At 42.0% G+C, this 17,972-nt stretch overlaps 1 protein-coding gene across 1 annotated transcript in view; it reads left to right on the top strand.

The window, feature by feature from the left end:
- SYNJ2 (synaptojanin 2) overlaps positions 1 to 17,972 on the top strand; it is a 250,116-nt gene that overhangs the window by 32,358 nt on the left and 199,786 nt on the right. The window contains exon 2 of the mRNA XM_075863738.1: positions 5,170 to 5,256. Within this exon, the coding sequence (XP_075719853.1) occupies positions 5,170 to 5,256 (87 nt within the window). The remainder of the gene's footprint in view (positions 1 to 5,169; positions 5,257 to 17,972) is intronic.

Raw genomic sequence — 17,972 nt, 5'->3', positions numbered from 1 at the left:
AGCTGTCAATCGAAAAGAAGGAGGTGGAGTCCACTCTGAGACGCTGGAGGAATGAAAATCTGACTCTTTTCAGATGAAGATTTGACTCTTTTCTGCTCATTTGCATACGGCGTGGGACCACTGAAAAACGGAATACTAAAGGTACAGAGCTTACTTAGAACATATTTATAGCTTAGATGACAATGATTTTTCACCCACTTTCACCAGGTATTGCTGGCTTTATAGCTAAAATGCTGGTGACAGGTTCCCTTTAACACTTTCTGTGTTACAGGAAAAAATGGATTAAGATTGAATTTCTGCAAAAAAAAATTTTTAGGAAATTTTGTACATTTCACCTCCGTTTTGCTTTAACCTTGTAATGACCAGGCCTTTTTTGGCCTTAAAGGGGTTTTCCCATCAGGGACATTTTATGACATGTCATAATGTCCGATAGATCTGGGTCCAACTTCTGGGATCTGCACCTGTCCCTAGAACGGGTCCTCCTTAACTCTATTCTACCGCTCTGTGTTGCGGCTGAAGCATGTGATTTCCGACCATGAAGAAGAATAGAGCATAGATTGCTGAACTACTGTTTCCGTAAGTCCCATAGAACTGAATGGTAGTTACGGAAACAGCGTAGCTCGCATGCTATGCTGCTTCTGTAACTGACATTCACTACTATGTCATAAATGGCTCTGATGGATTATTTTTATTTTTTTCACTGTCGCATTCCAAGAGTCATAACTTTTTTTTTTTTTTTTTTTTTATTCCATCGACATATCCATATAAGGGCTTGTTTTTTTGCGAGACGAGTTGTATTTTTCAATTGCACCATTTTTGAATGCATATAATTTATTGATTAACTTTATTTTAGGAGAGAATTAAAAAAAAAAAAAAAGCCGCTTTGTTTTTCGTGTTACAAATTGACACCATTCACTATGCGGTGTAACTAACACATTATTCTATGGGTCGGCTCAATTACGGGGTTACCAAATATGTAAAGGTTTTATGGTTTTTCCAACGTTTGCACAATAAAGCCCTTTTTTTTTTTTTTTTAAATGACTTGTTTGTGCATCGCAGCGTTCCAAGAGCCGTGACTTTTCTTTATATTCCCATCGATGTAGCCATATGTGGGCTTGTTTTTTGTGGGACAAGGTGTAGTTTTCATTGGTACTATTTTGGGATACATATGACATAGGCCCCATGCACACGACAGTAAAAAACCTCCGTTGCGGTCCGCAAAAATAGACCCATTCACTTTCATTGAACGCGGACACCTTTGTGTAGCACTACGGAAGGGTGTCCGTGCCGTGGAAATGTTCCGGAAATTATGGAACATGTCCGTTCTTTTGCATTTTGCGGGCCATGCTCCCATACTTTGTATGGGAGCACGGCCCGAAAATGCGGCTGTCAGTTGGCGGCCGGCCATGCCCGCAATCGCGGGCCATGATTGCGGGCACGGTCGTGTGCATGGGGCCTTATTAATTAATGTTTATTTTATTTTTTATGGGGGAAGTGGTGGAAAAAATGTTTGCAGTTTTATTTGGCCACCGTTCAAATGGGCCGTGTGTTGCATGCTAATGACGAGTCCTTGGTGTCCTCTTCATTATATCGCTAAAGTTTAGGAGTCCTTTCTATGCATTAGCATGCAGCGCACGGCCCGTTTGTGGACTTACAGCAGGGAAATGCAATGGAGTAGAAAGCTACAAATTACAGATTGGGAATCGGCATCATATAATCTATATACTGATTATTGTAGTCTAGGGGGGGGGTTTTCGTAAGTGACAGTCTCTTTAAGTTAGATGGGTTTGCCTTCTCCCTCCAGGATATAACACTCCTAGCGCCTACAAACCATTTGTGGGAGGGATCCTCCAGCTCGCCTTGTTGCAGATTTTCTGTGCGCCTGGATCTCCGTGACGGCTCACGGTGTAGTAGACCGAAAGAATGGACAAAAGTAGGTGGTCCAGCGCAGTCGAATTTAAAATAGAACGTAGTTCCAATTTTATTTGGATGATTAAAACAAGTAAGGGTGAACGCATGGATAAGGTGCCTATGCGTATCAGACGTACACCACGTCATGTGGAAGGACGTGGTGTACGTCTGATATGCGTAGGCACCTTATCCATGCGTTCACCCTTAGGCTTTATTCAGACGAACGGGAAAAACGTCCGTGCAACGCGCGTGAATTTAACGCACGTTGCACCGACCTATATTAGTCTATGGGGCCGTGCAGACATGTCCGTGATTTTTACTCAGCGTGAGTCTGCTGAATAAAAGTCACGACATGTCCGTTCTTTGGGCGTTTTTCGCGCATCACGCACCCATTGAAGTCAATGGGTGCGTGAAAACCACGCATGCCGCACGGAAGCACTTCCATGCGAACAGCGTTCTTCGCGCAACCGCGTGATTCGCGCAACAGCTGTCAAAAGGATGAATGAAAACAGAAAAGCACCATGTGCTTTTCTGTTTACAAACATCCAAATGGAGTGTCATAATGATGGCGGCTGCGCGAAAAGCACGCAGCCGCGGTTCATATGCTGCTGCCACACGGAGCTGTTAAGTAGCTTTTGCGCAGGCAAAATGCAGCGTTTTTGCGTGCGCAAAAACGCCTTGCTCGTGTTAGTCCAGCCTTACATTCGGGAACTATCTTGTTTTAATCATCCAAATAAAATTGGAACTGCGTTCTATTTTAAATTCGACTACGCTGGACCACCTACTTTTGTCCGTTCTTTCTGACTCCTAGCGCCTACTTCAATCGTGTCATGGTTTGTCTCTTTCGATTTTTATAAACATCTACAATAAATACTTATCAAATAATACAGCCGAGATAATTGTTTTGCTGTTACGAACATAAAATCTTTATTTTTAAAGAACACGAGGTAGTTATGTTTCAAAGGATTTGGGCAGTCAAAACCTCCGATATATCACATCCTTTCATGTTGCCCACTGCTCTACCAGTGTCCAGGATACAGTTTTCCTCCTTGCCATGTTTTGCAGAGTTTTTTTTGTCTGCCCTCTCCTGTTGCTTTAGGGAGTTGATTGAGGGCCTGCCGTAGACTGTGATTCCTAGTGCTGAGCTTGCAGACAGAGAAGCTCATTCTAAGCAGTAGTCCTTTGACAGCTGTGACCTTGATCATCTCAAGGGCACCAAAATCTTTGCAGTCTTCCTCTGTCACTGTGTATGAGCCTTTTTAAGATTTCGCTGCTGCAGAAGGCTTAGTTGGTGAGTCCAAGGACTGCCATGTCCAACAGTCAGGGTATGTGCACACGTAGTGACCAAAAACGTCTGAAAATCCAGAGCTGTTTTCAAGGGAAAACAGACCCTGCTTTTCAGACGTTTTTTGACCAACTCGCATTTTTCGCTGCGTTTTTTACATCCGTTTTTGGCGCTGTTTTCATTGGAGTCTATGAGAAAACAGCTCCAAAAACGTCCAAAGAAGTGTCCTGCACTTCTTTTGACGAGGCTGTATTTTTACAGCTGTCAAACGACGACGCGTAAATAACAGGTCGTCTGCACAGTACGTCGGCAAACCCATTCAAATGAATGGGCAGATGTTTGCGGACGTATTGTAGCCCTATTTTCAGACGTAAAACGAGGCATAATACGCCTCGTTTACGTCTGAAAATAGGTCGTGTGAACCCAGCCTCAGTGAACATTCATCCCCCGTGCTGAATGTCCATTCACAGTGTACAAAACAAAGTTTCAGCAGGCAGCTATAGATTCTTACTGTTTAAGGCCCCATGCACACGACCGTAAAAAACCTCTGGTTTTTTTTTTTTTGCAAAAACGGAGCCATTCACTTTCATTGAACACCGATACATTTCCGTAGCACTACGGAAGGGTGTCCGTGCCGTGGAAATGTTCCGGGAATTCTGGAACATGTCCGTTCTTTCGCATTTTACGGGCCGTGCTCCCATGCTTTGTATGGGAGCACGGCCCGAAAATGCGGGTGTCAGTCAGCGGCCGGCCGTGCCCGCAATTGCGGGCCGTGATTGCGGGCACGGTCGTGTGCATGGGTCCTCAAAGTATGTTTTTACTGTGGGCATCCCTGACCAGGAGTGTTTGGGTCTTTCCACAAAGTATTAAAGGGTAAGTTGCATATACACTGACATCTGTATGGTACTCTGGCACTGTTGTTGGGTCATTGAGCCCACTTTCCCAGCATAATTCAGGAATGGATAACCTAAAACCCTAATAAAAACTGACAATTCAAGTATTTCCAACCAGAACTCCATATAACAGAGAAGGAGTTTGCTGTTATAACTATTATATTGTAAATTTAAAGGGAATGTGTCGCTAGAATTTTTTTTATTTTTTATTGGTTAAACAATTATTATTTAAGTGATTACACATTGTTTTTAATTTTTTTTCACAAGTCAGGAAATATTATAAATTAGATTCTAATTTATAACATTTCCATGTGCTGGTCACTAGAGGGAGCAGTTCCCAAAATTGCAGCATGATCAATGTGGTAAAGCAACCTCATTGCTTTATGCTGCAAATTTGGGGTAGAGACACTTGCTCTAGTGTCCTCACACAATCCCCCCTCCCTTATTCTGGCTAGTGCCAGGAGGAGGAGGGGTTTGAATCTTTAAACCTCCTACACTGTGTACCGCCATTTTCTGAGCGACTGCACAGTGTAGGAGGATTAGATACAGTGCTAAGCAGACCGTATAACATGAACATAATACACACATCACATACACAAACCTAAATTACCTGCTCCCGCCGCCTCCACTCCTATTCCTTGCGTCTTCGCTTCCTTGAACATATGGCCGGAAGCCGCGTCCGGAAGTTGTCATCTTACTGTCCGGCAGCGGCTTCCGGTCCACATTAAAATGGCGCCAGATTTTGTTCTGCTAACTAGCTTAGTTTTGGTCTGTGTGCGGCGTTCCCACACAGACGGCGTACGCTGCAGTGAATGGAACGGCTCCCGTTCGCATTCTCTATGGGGATGTATGTTCCGTATTACATCTCTGTATGTGTCGTTAATCGAAACATACAGAGATGAAAAAAAAAATGGCAGCCCCCATAGAGAAGTAAAAGTAAGAAAAAAGTAAAAAGTAGACCACAAATAAATTAACATTTATGTTCATATCATACTAAAAGCAATATGATAAAAAAAAAATATAAATTCATGACACCTTCCCTTTTTAAATTGTAAATTCCCTTTTTATTTTTTATTTAAGCACCTGATGAAAAGGAAGAAATTAAAGGGCAATATGAGAGACTCCAGGAAGCATATGGATGCCTGGGGGAACTTCAGTTAAAATCAGGTAACTTGTTTGTTTTGTTGATGATGTGAAAGATTTTCTAGCAAAGGTAGTTGTCCGCGTTTAAAGGAACAGTGTCACCAACATTTTTTTTTTTTATATCAGTTTTATGTTAGGGTTTTATTAAAAACGTTTATATTTATTTGTGTGTTTGTGTGTTACTTTTTTCTATTTTTACACTTTTTCTTCCCTATGGGGGCTGCCATTTTTTTTTCCATTTCTGTATGTGTCGATTAACGACACATACAGACATGGAATACGGCAGCTCCAGTCCCATAGGGACTGCGAACGGGGCCCGTTCCATCCACTATGGTGTACGCCGTGTGTGTGGGAACGGCGCATGCGCCGCTCCCACACAGTCCAATTTGAAATGCGCGCCGTCCGGCGCCATTTTCCTGTGGACCGGAAGTCGCGGCCGGACAGTAAGATTACTACTTCCGGTCGCGGCTTCCGGACTTGTGCACATGCAGCAGCGGCAGCAGACGGAGCGGACGGACCGGAGGGAGCGGCGGCGACTGGAGTAGGTAAGTGATTTCTATGTATGTTCGTGTTTCAGTGTGTGTTTACTAGTGTATGTAAACCTTCTACACTGTGTGTTAGCTCAAAAAATTGCGACACACAGTGTAGGAGGTTAGACCGTTCAAACCCCTCGTTTCTCCCGGCACTAGCCAGGATATAGGAGGGGGGGATTCTGAGAGCTCACTAGAGCGAGGGATTTTTTCCCAATTTTGCAGCATAAAGCAATGTGGTTGCTTTACCACATGCAATGCTGCAATTTTGGGAATTGCTCCATCTAGTGACCAGTTCTGGGAAATATTATAAATTGAATCCAATTTATAATATTTCCTGACTCGGGAAAAAAATAAAAAAAAGTAGAACAATGTTTAATCACCTACACACTAATTGTTTAACTAAAAAAAAAAAACATGTTTTGCTGGCAACACATTCCCTTTAAACACTTTTTTTTTTTTTTTTTTTACCATACTTTGTATGGGAGCACGGCCCGCAAAATGCGAAAGAACGGACATGTTCCATAATTCCCGGAACATTTCCGTAGTGCTACGGAAAGGTGTCAGTGTTCAGTGTCAGAGGTTTTTTACGGTCGTGTGCATGGGGCCTTATTGGTACAAACCAGTTCAGTACTGACCTCGGGCCACAGGCCAGCAACTTGCATTACAAAAGTGCATAGAATCACAAAGAAAAGCAGTATATCGCTCAAATTAATAATGAAAGAAACTCTGGTATGCACGCTGAACCAGCAGCCATGCATATTACTACGTAAGCAAACAGGAAAACCGTAAAGAGAAACAAAAGAAAAGAGGGGGCAGTAAGGACTAAGGAGAGCTAGGAAGAGGAAGGAACTGACCTGACTTAAACACTTATTAAGATGGCATAGTCTTTTCATATACTGTGTTAGGGTATTCTGAGTTAATCGAGGGGGATCCTCTGTTCAGGCTCCTCATCTCTTGGCTAGAGTGGAGAAAACCTCTGCAAAGAGTATATGTCGCTCTGGAGGATCTGTTCTGCCCTGCATTACACAGACAACACATTGATATGAAAGGCCACTGTGTAATATTTAAGTTCCCTTGTGGTGGCACTTCAGGGAAACTGTACACCTACTGCCAGGTTTGCCTATAGATTACAGCTGATTGCTTATTGTCAAGGGACCCTTCTAACAAGTGGGGATTGAGCAAAGCAGAGAATCCCTTCAAGGGTGAGCCATACTGTACGTGGTAGTTGTAGTGCCTTCATACTGCGGGCAGTATCTGCGAGACTGATTAAACTGCAAATCTGCATGGTTGTGCACTGCTCCATTATATCTGCGCAGTATTTTTGCAGTAAAAACGCTGTGGCTTCTGTGTGTGGCCTCAACCCTTAAGGACACAGCCGAGTTTGAGCCTTAAGGTTCTGAGCCCATTTTTCAAATCTGACGTATTTTACTTTGGTAATAGCTTCGGAATGCTTTTACCTATACAAGCTATTTTGAGATTGTTTTTTCGTGACACATTGGGCTTTATGTTCGTAGTAACATTTGTTGTTTTTTTTTTATATTCAGTGTTTATTTGTGAAAAATAGCAAAATTTAGGGAATTTTGAAAAATGTGCCTAATTTTTAATTGTATCTGCTTGTAAGTAACTATTTTGTGTGGTATAACCATCTGCCTAATTACCACTTCCCATAGGTCTACTTTTATGTTGGCATCGTTTTTTTTAACATGTTTTTATTTTTCTTGGACGTTACAAGGCTTCGAACATAAGCAGCAATTTCTCATATTTTCAAGAAAATTTCAAGCTTTTTCTTTTTAGGTTCCATTTCAGAAGTGGCTTTGTGTGGCCTATGTATTATAAACCCCAATAAAATACCCCAATTAAAGAATTAGACCCCTCCAAAGTATTTAAAAAAAACAGCACTTAGAAAGTTTCTTAACCCTTTATTAGTTTCACAGGAATTAGAGCAAAGTGAAGGTGAAATTTGCAAATTTTGTTTTTTCTTGCAGAAATTCAATGTTAATACATTTTTTTTTTTTTTTTTTTTCTGTAACACAGGTATTGCCCAGATTCTGCAGTTTTTAGAAATGTCCCCCATGTGGCTTTAGTGTGCTAGTAGACTAAAACACAGGCCTCAGAAGCACCTAGTGCATTTTGGGGCCCCCTTTTTATTAGAATATATTTTAGGCACCATGCCGGGTTTCAAGAGGTCTTGTGGTGCCAAAACAGTAGAAATCCCCCAAAAGTGACCCCATTTTGGAAACTGCACCCCTCAAGGAATTAATTTTATGGGTGTTGTGACTATTTAGACCCCACAGTTGTTTCAAAAAACTTATTTAAAATGGGCTGTAAATTAAAAAAATATATATTTTCCAATAATATGTAGTTTTTGCCCAAAATTTCTTATTTTTACAAGGAATAAAATACCACATTTTGTTGCCCAATTTGTCCTGAGTGCGACAATACCCCATTTGTGGTGATAAACTGACGTTTGGGCCAATGGGAAGGCTCAGAAGCGAATGACCATCATTTGGCCTACTAGAGCTGTTGTGGTGCGAAGTCATGTATACAAAAGCCCCTGAGGTACCAGTACAGTTGAAGCCCCAGAGAAGTGACCTTAAGAAAACCACACCCCTTAAGGCATTCATCTAGAGGTGTAGTGAGCATTTTGACCCCACAGGTATTGTGTAAAAGGTAATGCGCAGCAGATGGTGCAGAGTGAGATTTGCCATTTTCAATACATATGCTATTTCAGTGTCCAATATATTGTGCCCAGCATGTGCCACCAGAAACATACACTTAAAACACTCTTTTATACAGAGCCCTGGCTTTTCGGGACACGTGTGTACAGGATCTGCCAGGCACAGCTTCGGGGTTAACTCCCAGAACTAATCAGTCAGCACCTGAGAATACATCCCTGAGACTGACTCCTGCTTCCACCATTCAGGCTGGCAGGCTTAGGAGTGGGAGAGCCTATCGTAACCTGGCCAGACTCAGCTAGCTCCTGCCCTCGGTCTATTTAAGCCTGCACTTCCTGTCCCTCGGTGCTTGTGATTCTTTCCTTGTGGTTTCCTGGCCCAGCTACAGCTCCTGCTATTTTTGATCCTGCTCCATACAGACCCTGGCTTACCGACTACTCTTCTGCTTTTCGTTTTGTACCTCGCACACTCCTGGCTTGACTCGGCTCGTTCACCACTCTGGTTGCTCACGGTGTTGCCGTGGGCAGCGGCCCCTTTTCCTTGCTTGTGTTCCTTTGTATGTTTGTCGTGCACTTACTGAGCGCAGGGACCGCCGCCCAGTTGTACCCCGTCGCCTAGGGCGGGTCATTGCAAGTAGGCAGGGACAGAGTGGCGGGTAGATTAGGGCTCACTTGTCCGTCTCCCTACCCCCTGCCATTACAACGTGTCACATTGGTATATTGTGTTCTTATCCCCCTCTTATAGCAAACTCTGCACCTCTTCTGACTCTCCCTTCCCACCAGTTTGGGGTACTTCTACTGGTAAATGTTGCCCTGGTACTATGCGTTTGGCCTCTCTTCCAGAAGTACTGGGTAGCCCCCTTCCTGGTCCCTAAAGATTAGATTTTTGATAACCACCTCTTGAAATTCCAGGAAAGTTCCCCTCTGGCTTGCACATCGATGTAGCACGTACAATGTCATCTGCATGATGTGCACGGCCAGTTTCTTATACCACACCCTCGATTTCCGCAAGGCACTGTAGGGCTTCAGGAATTGATTTGACATGTCCACCCCCCCATGTATCTATTGTAGTCCAGGATGTGGTCTGGTTTGTGGGTCTTTGTACTGGTAAATGGGTACTGGTGTGACCATGTATTGTCAATACAAGGATATCTCTCTTGTGCTTGGCACACTATGTTGCTTCTACAATGTTCTCTGCTCTCAGCCCTTCTGAGTGTTTGCCCAAGCAGTGTCTTAGGGAGGCCTCTCAGATTTTTTTTCTAGCAGTGCCGCATGCCACGGTACTTCTGGAAACGAGGCACTTGAAGAGTGGGACGCTGGTATAAAAATTATCCAGATAGAGGTGGTAACCCTAGTCCAGCAGTGGGTGCTCCAAATCACACACAATTTTTGCATTAACTCCCAGTAAGGGAGGGCATTCTGGGGGCTGACTACAGGTGGCCAGCTTATACATATTCATGCCATACCTTCCCCTCTTACTTCAATTCCGCCAGTACTCTGCTGGTACTGGCGGAATTGAAGCCTCCCTTTAAAAATGTACCAGGGACTCCTCAATAGAAATACACTTCTCGGGGGTTTATGCTTGGGCAAACCGGACACTAAAATGATCTAATAGGGGTCTGTTTATACAAACTGTCAAAACTGGTATCATCTTGGAATGGGCACTGCTCATTATCAGTATAATGTAAGAAGTGAAGTATTGCCTCATAACTCATCCTGGACATGGCCATACGGTACATCGGGGTGTGGTATAAGATGTCTGTGCTCCAGTAGGCCCTAATAGATGGCTTTTTCAGAAGCCCCATGTTCAAGTGAAGTCCCCAGAACTTGCTCAACTCTGCTGCGTCTACAGGGGTCCACTTGTGGGATTGGGCATAAAATGATGTGGGGTTCTTGGTGATATACTGTTGGGCATATAAATTTGTCTGGGAGAACATAAGCTCTATAAAGTGCTCAGTGAAGAAGAACTTGAAAAAGTCCATCTCCCTGAGCCCTACCATATTAAATTTGATCCCTGGGCTGCCCATGTACTTGAGGATTTGTGGCTCATAATTGTCTGGTGTGTGGGTCTAAATGGGGTCCCTTTGCTTGGGGGTTTCAACTGCGGCAGGGTCCCTCTTTCAGGGGTTTCAACTGTGGTGATGGTCCTGGCCTCTTCGGCAGTAAATTTCTGCTGGGACATGTTTATGTTGTGCTTAGACACGTGTAAAATGTATTATTATTTATACAGCAAATAAAATAAAAAATACTTTCCTTGCTAGGAGCAATAGGCTGCTACCTAAACTAGCCCAAAAAGTTTGTGTTTTAATAGAACGAGTGGGCTTCCCGGAGACTAAACCTAACTAGATTTTATTTGAACTTCCCTGAGACTAAACCTAACTACGGCGACGATTCCCTGACACTAAAGCTAACTAGATTATTCCGAACTTTCCTGACGCTAAACCTAACTACGGTAACGGATCCCTAACACTATACTTAACTGCGGTGACGGATTCCTGACACTAAATTCCCTGATGCTATACCATTCTCTGCTTTTTGATGGTTCCCTGACCCTAACTAACCCTAATACAAAACTAACTAGCTCAGATGCTTCAGAGATAACTAACGATCTAAACTAATTTTTAGATTTTATATATGTTTGTTTTTAAAGAAAACGTGGACTTCCATGAAACTAAACCTAACTAGAATTTGAACTTCCCTGATGCTAAACCGAACTAGATTTTATGTGAACTTCCCTGATCTAAACCTAACTACGGTGATGGATCCCGATCGCTAAGCCTAACTACGGTGATTGATTCCTGACGCTAAATTCACTGATGCTATACCGAACTACGCTTTTTGACGGTTCCCTGACACTAAACCTAATACTAAACTAACCAGTTAAATTGTCAAAACTAACTATTTTTTTTGTTTTATTTTTTTGTCTTTTAAAGGATTGGATGGTGGAGGTGGGAAGCAGAAAAAAGTGGTATTTTTTTTAACTTCTCTCTGATCACAACTACTCTGAACGCCTCGCTAACTCCAACAGAGACGTTCAGGGCAGTTGCAGCAGGATGTGATGTCAGGGAGAGGAAGTGAAGACACCGATCACTGCTATTGGTCTGTTAGTCACTGACTGACCAATAGCGGCGATCACCGAGACGGGACCATCTTGACTGGTCCCGGCACATTGAGCTGTGACAGCTGCTGTTTTCGACAGCTGGCTATTACAGCTCATTAATTCGCCGGTGGAAAATGGCGCTGTGTTTACTCCATGACCTACTATTCGGTCACAATAGATGTACTTAGCGTGACCTAATAGTAGGTCCTGGAGAGGGAAGGGGTTAACCAAATTGTCCAGAATATCATCAATAATGAACTTTGATAGCCACGTTTTGTTTTATTTATAGAAAATTATTTATTGGACATATTTTAAAAGATTTATCACATACAGCATATCTAGTGATATTTTTATTTGTATGTATAATGAACTTCTATATGCAAGTGTAATTGAGTGGTAAAAATCTGATGGCCTCTCCATACTGTTTGTCAAATGTACATATGGATGTAACGTTTGGGACTCATCATACAGAAAAAATAACTAATTGGATTTGCCCATTAATGAGATGTATTATTAGGTCACATGATTCAGATTTCAAATGTTTGGAAAAGAATGAGAGATTCTACTCTTTTTGTTTTGGCGATGGTCAACTGTTTCCTAAGTACACAAGTCATTTTCAAGAAGCCAGTCTGTGCCGATAACATTTCTTTACTTATAATCCTATGGATTCTATGTTTTTTTTTTTGTAACATGCTACATCCCTTATGATTTTTAGAAACAGAGGTGTTTATACCCCATTGACTTTTAAGGCTATGGACAACTTTTGGTCCAATTTTTCTAGACTTGGAATGAAAGGTTATGCAGTAGGTGTAATTTATAGAGGAATGAACACGTATGCAGCTGTACATTGAATTTCCTGTGCCTGCTAAATATGGAATAAACAGGTTATACAGTGTGTGTGTGTGTGTGTGTGTGTGTGTGTGTGTGTGTGTATATATATATATATATATATATATATATATATATATTTTAGTGAAAAGTGGAATAAGCACATATTACCCATATACAGCTGTATATTCAGTTCCCTGTGCTTCCTAGACATGGAATAAACAGGTTATATGTGTACACACTACCCCCTGAGGAAGCTATATTGGCCAAACGTGCGTCGGGGCGCTACCATATCAGGCTACAGTGTGGGGCTACCAGACCATCCATCTCCATGGGTAAGCTTTCAGGAACATTTACCTATGTATAAACAGACTTTTTCCTGTTTGAAGAACTTCCTTGATACCTGATCTGTTTTCCAATTGTGTATGCCTGACTGATCTCCTTTCTTTGATCTACTTGTATCTTGGCGTAACTGGCATGCAGCCTTCTGATTCTGGGCACTTAGGAGTATATTGGTTGCTCTGTTAACCCTCTGTCTCCTTGAAACTATACCGGTTTTATTCACAAATTGGATGCATGCACGCTTGTACTATATGATGTAGATGTGTTACTGTGATCCTGGTGAGACACACACACAACTGGTTTAAAACCTTTCTTGCATAATACTCTGGATTTAATTGATTTAAAGCAACCACACTGATTCTTTAGATCCCTTTAAATTTTATATATATGTTATTTTATGAGGTTTGTCCTAATAAAATTTGCGACTATATTCTAACCAATGGTGGCATTATGGCTTCTTTTTCTCCAATTTCTCTATGATGCAATGAAGCTTGCTACGATAGAACCCTACATAGTGGGGGTGTTCAGACACTTGTCAGTGGCACCTAACTTGTGATTTGACCTGTTGAGTCCTTATATTTAAAAGGTTATATGTGTAGATTAGAGTGTAGTAAATACAGATACTTGCTGAATTCCCTGTGCTTCCTAGACGTTAAATGAGCAGGTTGTATGTGTGGTATATAGTGAAATGAACACACGTCACATATACAGCCGTGTATTGAATTCCCTGTGTGTCCTAGACTAAAAACTACACATATAACATGTCCATTCCATGTCTGGGAAGCACAGGGAATTTACTACATGCCTGTAAACGGGGAATATGTGTTTATCCCACTATGAACTACACCTTCTAACATGTCCATGTCTAGGAAGCACAGGGATTCCAGTAACTGTCTGTACACTGCATTCCAAATTATTATGCAAATGTTATTTTTCGCTGATTTTCCTAAATAGTCGATGCAAATGACAGTCAGTATGATCTTCAAGCCATCAACCATTGGAGTATAATGCAAATTTTATTGAACAAATCTCCTAATAACAGGTTTAATTTTTTTTAGAAGTAAACTCAAAATGCACTGTTTCACATTATTATGCACAACAGAGATCAAAACATTTTAAAGGTTGTACAGAGAACTAAAATGGTAATTTGTTGAATTTGCAGCATCAGGAGGTCATATTTACAGAAATCAAAAGCTCTTTCAATCAAAAAAAAACTTAGCAGGCCAAGTTACATGTTAAAATAGGACACCTTCTTTGATATCACCTTCACAATTCTTGCATCCATTGAATTTATGAGTTTCTAGACAGTTTCTGCTTTAATGTCTTTGCAGGATGTCAGAATAGCCTCCCAGAGCTTCTGTTTTGATGTGAACTGCCTCCCACCCTCATAGATATTTTGCTTGAGGATGCTCCAAAGGTTCTCAATAGGGTTGAGGTCAGGGGAACATGGGGGCCACACCATGAGTTTCTCTCCTTTTATGCCCATAGCAGCCAATGACAGAGGTATTCTTTGCAGCATGAGATGGTGCATTGTCATGCATGAAGATAATTTTGCTACGGAAGGCACGGTTCTTCTTTTTGTACCACGGAAGAAAGTGGTCAGTCATAAACTCCTACGTACTTTGCAGAGGTCATTTTCACACCGTTGGGGACCCTAAAGGGGCCTACCAGCTGTCTCCCCATGATTCCAGCCCAAAACATGACTCCGCCACCTCTTTGCTGACGTCGCATCCTTGTTGGGACATGGTGGCCATTCATCAACCATCCACTACTCCATTCATGTATTTCTGAGCCCACAGCAACCGTTTCTTCTTGTGAGCATTGTTTAGGAGTGGCCGAATAATAGCTTTATGCACACTTGCAAACCTCTGGAGGATCTTACACCATGAGGTTTGTGGGACTCCAGAGGCACCAGCGACTTCAAATACCTGTTTGCTGCTTTGCAATGGCATTTTAGCAGCTGCTCTCCTAATCTTATTAATTTGTCTGGCAGAAACCTTCCATATTATGCATTTATCTGAACAAACCCGTCTGTACTCTGAATCAGCCACAAATCTTTTCACAGTACGATGATCACGCTTAAGTTTTCTTGAAATATCCAATGTTTTCATACCTAGTGCAATACCTTGGACAATTTCACGCTTTTCGGCAGCAGAGAGATCCTTTTTCTTTCCCATATTGCTTGAAACCTGTGGCCTGCTTAATAATGTGGAACGTCCTTCTTAAAGAGGCTCTGTCACCAGATTTTGCAACCCCTATCTGCTATTGCAGCAGATAGGCGCTGCAATGTAGATTACAGTAACATTTTTATTTTTAAAAAACGAGCATTTTTGGCCAAGTTATGACCATTTTTGTAGTTATGCAAATGAGGCTTGCAAAAGTCCAAGTGGGTGTGTTTAAAAGTCCAAGTGGGCGTGTATTATGTGCGTACATCGGAGCGTTTTTAATACTTTTACTAGCTGGGCGCTCTGACGAGAAGTATCATCCACTTCTCTTCACAACGCCCAGCTTCTGGCAGTGCAGATCTGTGACGTCACTCACAGGTCCTGCATCGTGTCGGCCACATCGGCACCAGAGGCTACAGTTGATTCCGCAGCAGCATCAGCGTTTGCAGGTAAGTAGCTACATCGACTTACCTGCTAACGCCGATGCTGCTGCAGAATCAACTGAAGCCTCTGGTGCCGATGTGTCCTCGCTCATCTGACACGATGCAGGACCTGTGAGTGACGTCACAGCGTGATCTGGCAGAAGCTGGGCGTTCTGAAGAGAAGTGGATGATACTTCTCATCAGAACGCCCAGTTAGTAAAAGTATTAAAAACGCCCCGATGTACGCACACAATACCATCCATGAGTTTAATTGAAAAACTAATAATTAAATGTTTGACACTTAAATCAAATGTGCATAATAATTTGGAAGACGGTGTATATGTGAAATATGTGTTCATTGCACTATAAACTACTTGTATAACATGTTCATTCAATGTACATCTCTATATGTGTTCATTCCACTATAATCTACACGTGTAACTTTTTTTTTATTCCACGTCTACAAAGCACAGGAAACTCCTTACACCACTCTTTTTATATTATCACTAATTCAAAACATCGTCAATTATTTTTCTTCATTCTTTTTAGTATGTCCCGGTTTAGTATTTGTATTGCATATTCCTATGATAACCAGTATATGGTATGGAGATGTTCGTTAATAACTCCGTATTTGATAAACAAAGGGACTATGTCCTGCAAATCCTATAAAAAAATATGAGGAACAGGTGATAAGAGTTACAATTTAGATAGCAGAATGATTTGGGTATACTAAATGTTAAGGTGAATGAGTAGGAACGTTCCTTTATGTAGGTGTTCCCCCTACCAATGGTTGTGAGGCCCCTTCATCTGGCTGTTGGCACCTGCAGACAAAATTGTAAACCTATGGCAAGTAGTCGCTGTGGAAGGTGATACCTATTCTCAGGTACCAGTCTTTACAGCTGCTGCTTCTTATTTACTGTAGCATGAAAGCTTAGTCTGCTGGATGTATCAAGTATAAGATGACTTCCTACTAATCTGAAGCCTGCACAAAGTCATTCAGTAGAATACTAAGGTAAGCAGCTCGGTCCTGAAAAAAGAAGAACATAGATGTGGCTCTACAGAGCACCTGCCTTCTCAGCCCAGGGTCCCATAGAAGCTGCATTTATAGCAACTCATTGGTCCTAGAAGTTTCCTATTAGTAATTCTTCAAATCACTTAAATCAGGCCTTAGAAACAATGACATTTTTCTCTTCAGGCATTGTACATAATTTTCTGGGTTAGAATGACATGACTGCAAATTGATACTGTGCCCAGTATAGTACACTAGGGGCTCGGCCTTGCATGCAGTAGCTTCAAGATTAGCACCATGTCACTGGCAGTTAAGACCACGTGAGGAAACATATTCCTGGCGCTTGCTCCCTGAATAATCACATACTAGTCAAATGGATAAGTAACGTACTAGAACTAGTCTTGCACCACCAAAATAGCGCTACGCATTTCACACTAACATTTTCGGCTCATGGAGCTGACCAAATCTTAGGCCGGGTTTACACGAGCGTGTGCGTTTTGCGCATGCAAAAAATGCGGCGTTTTGCGTGCGCAAAATGCACTTAACAGCTCCGTGTGTCATCAGCGTATGATGTGCGGCTGCGTGATTTTTGCGCAGCAGCCATCATTATGACACTCCGTTTGGATGTTTGTAACCAGAAAAGCATGTGGTGCTTTTCTGTTTTCATTCATCCTTTTCACAGCTGTTGCGCGAATCACGCTTGTCCCACGGAAGTGCTTCCGTGTGACATGCGTGGTTTTCACGCACCCATTGACTTCAATGGGTGCGTGATGCGCGAACAACGCACAAATATAGGACATGTCACGCGTTTCATGCAGCGGACATACGCTGCGTGAAAATCACACACCTGTCTGCACGGCCCCATAGACTAATATAGGTCCGTGCGGCACGCGTGAAAGTCACGCGCGTTGCACGGACTTATAACACGCTCGTGTGAATGAGCCCTTATAGTGATGTTAAACCATCAGCATAATCGGAGGTATTGAGATCACATGTGCTCTATGCATCAAACCCTTTTTTTTTTCTCCCCCAATGAAACCTCTCAAAATTGCAGTTAAAAACAATTGTTTTCATGAGTGATACGTGACCATGTCTCCTTTGAGAGCTGAAATATTACTTGTCAAATCCGTGAATAAACAACCCTTATTTCTATGCACTTCTGCCTTCTGGAGAAGTGGACCTCCCAAACAACTGGATATGTACACTGCCAATGAAAAGTTTTAGAACACCGATCTAGTACAGCAAATAATGTGAAATAGTTTAGTTTCTAAAGTAAGTTAAAAACCTGAAAATATGAATTTTTAACCTCAAAAGCAACAATAGTCTGAATTTCTGATTTTAACCAGAGGGCTTTTTTTAAGGGAAGACCTCAAGGACAGCTGCCCTGCAGCACAGAAAGCAAATTGTGGTTTTAAATTGGATGCAAACTATTCCTACAGGTGTCTCAACTTTTGGAGATTAATTTCAAACCCTCTGATTCTATATAACCAGTGTTAGAACAGACTGTATTACAACACCCTGTAGGGCAGGATTTGGACAGTTTTACTCTTCAGGACAAAGCACATTGACATCATAATGGCAAGAAAAAGGCAATTAACAAAAGAAGACAGATAGACAAACCCTTAGAAGTGTGGTCTGTTCTACGGAGAAATTGCCAAGAAAGCCAA

This window comes from Rhinoderma darwinii, chromosome 4, assembly GCF_050947455.1.
Source record: "Rhinoderma darwinii isolate aRhiDar2 chromosome 4, aRhiDar2.hap1, whole genome shotgun sequence".
Classification (NCBI taxonomy): domain Eukaryota; kingdom Metazoa; phylum Chordata; class Amphibia; order Anura; family Rhinodermatidae; genus Rhinoderma; species Rhinoderma darwinii.
The sequence above is the reverse complement of the archived record's forward strand: the minus strand, read 5'-3'. Positions and strand labels throughout refer to the sequence as shown.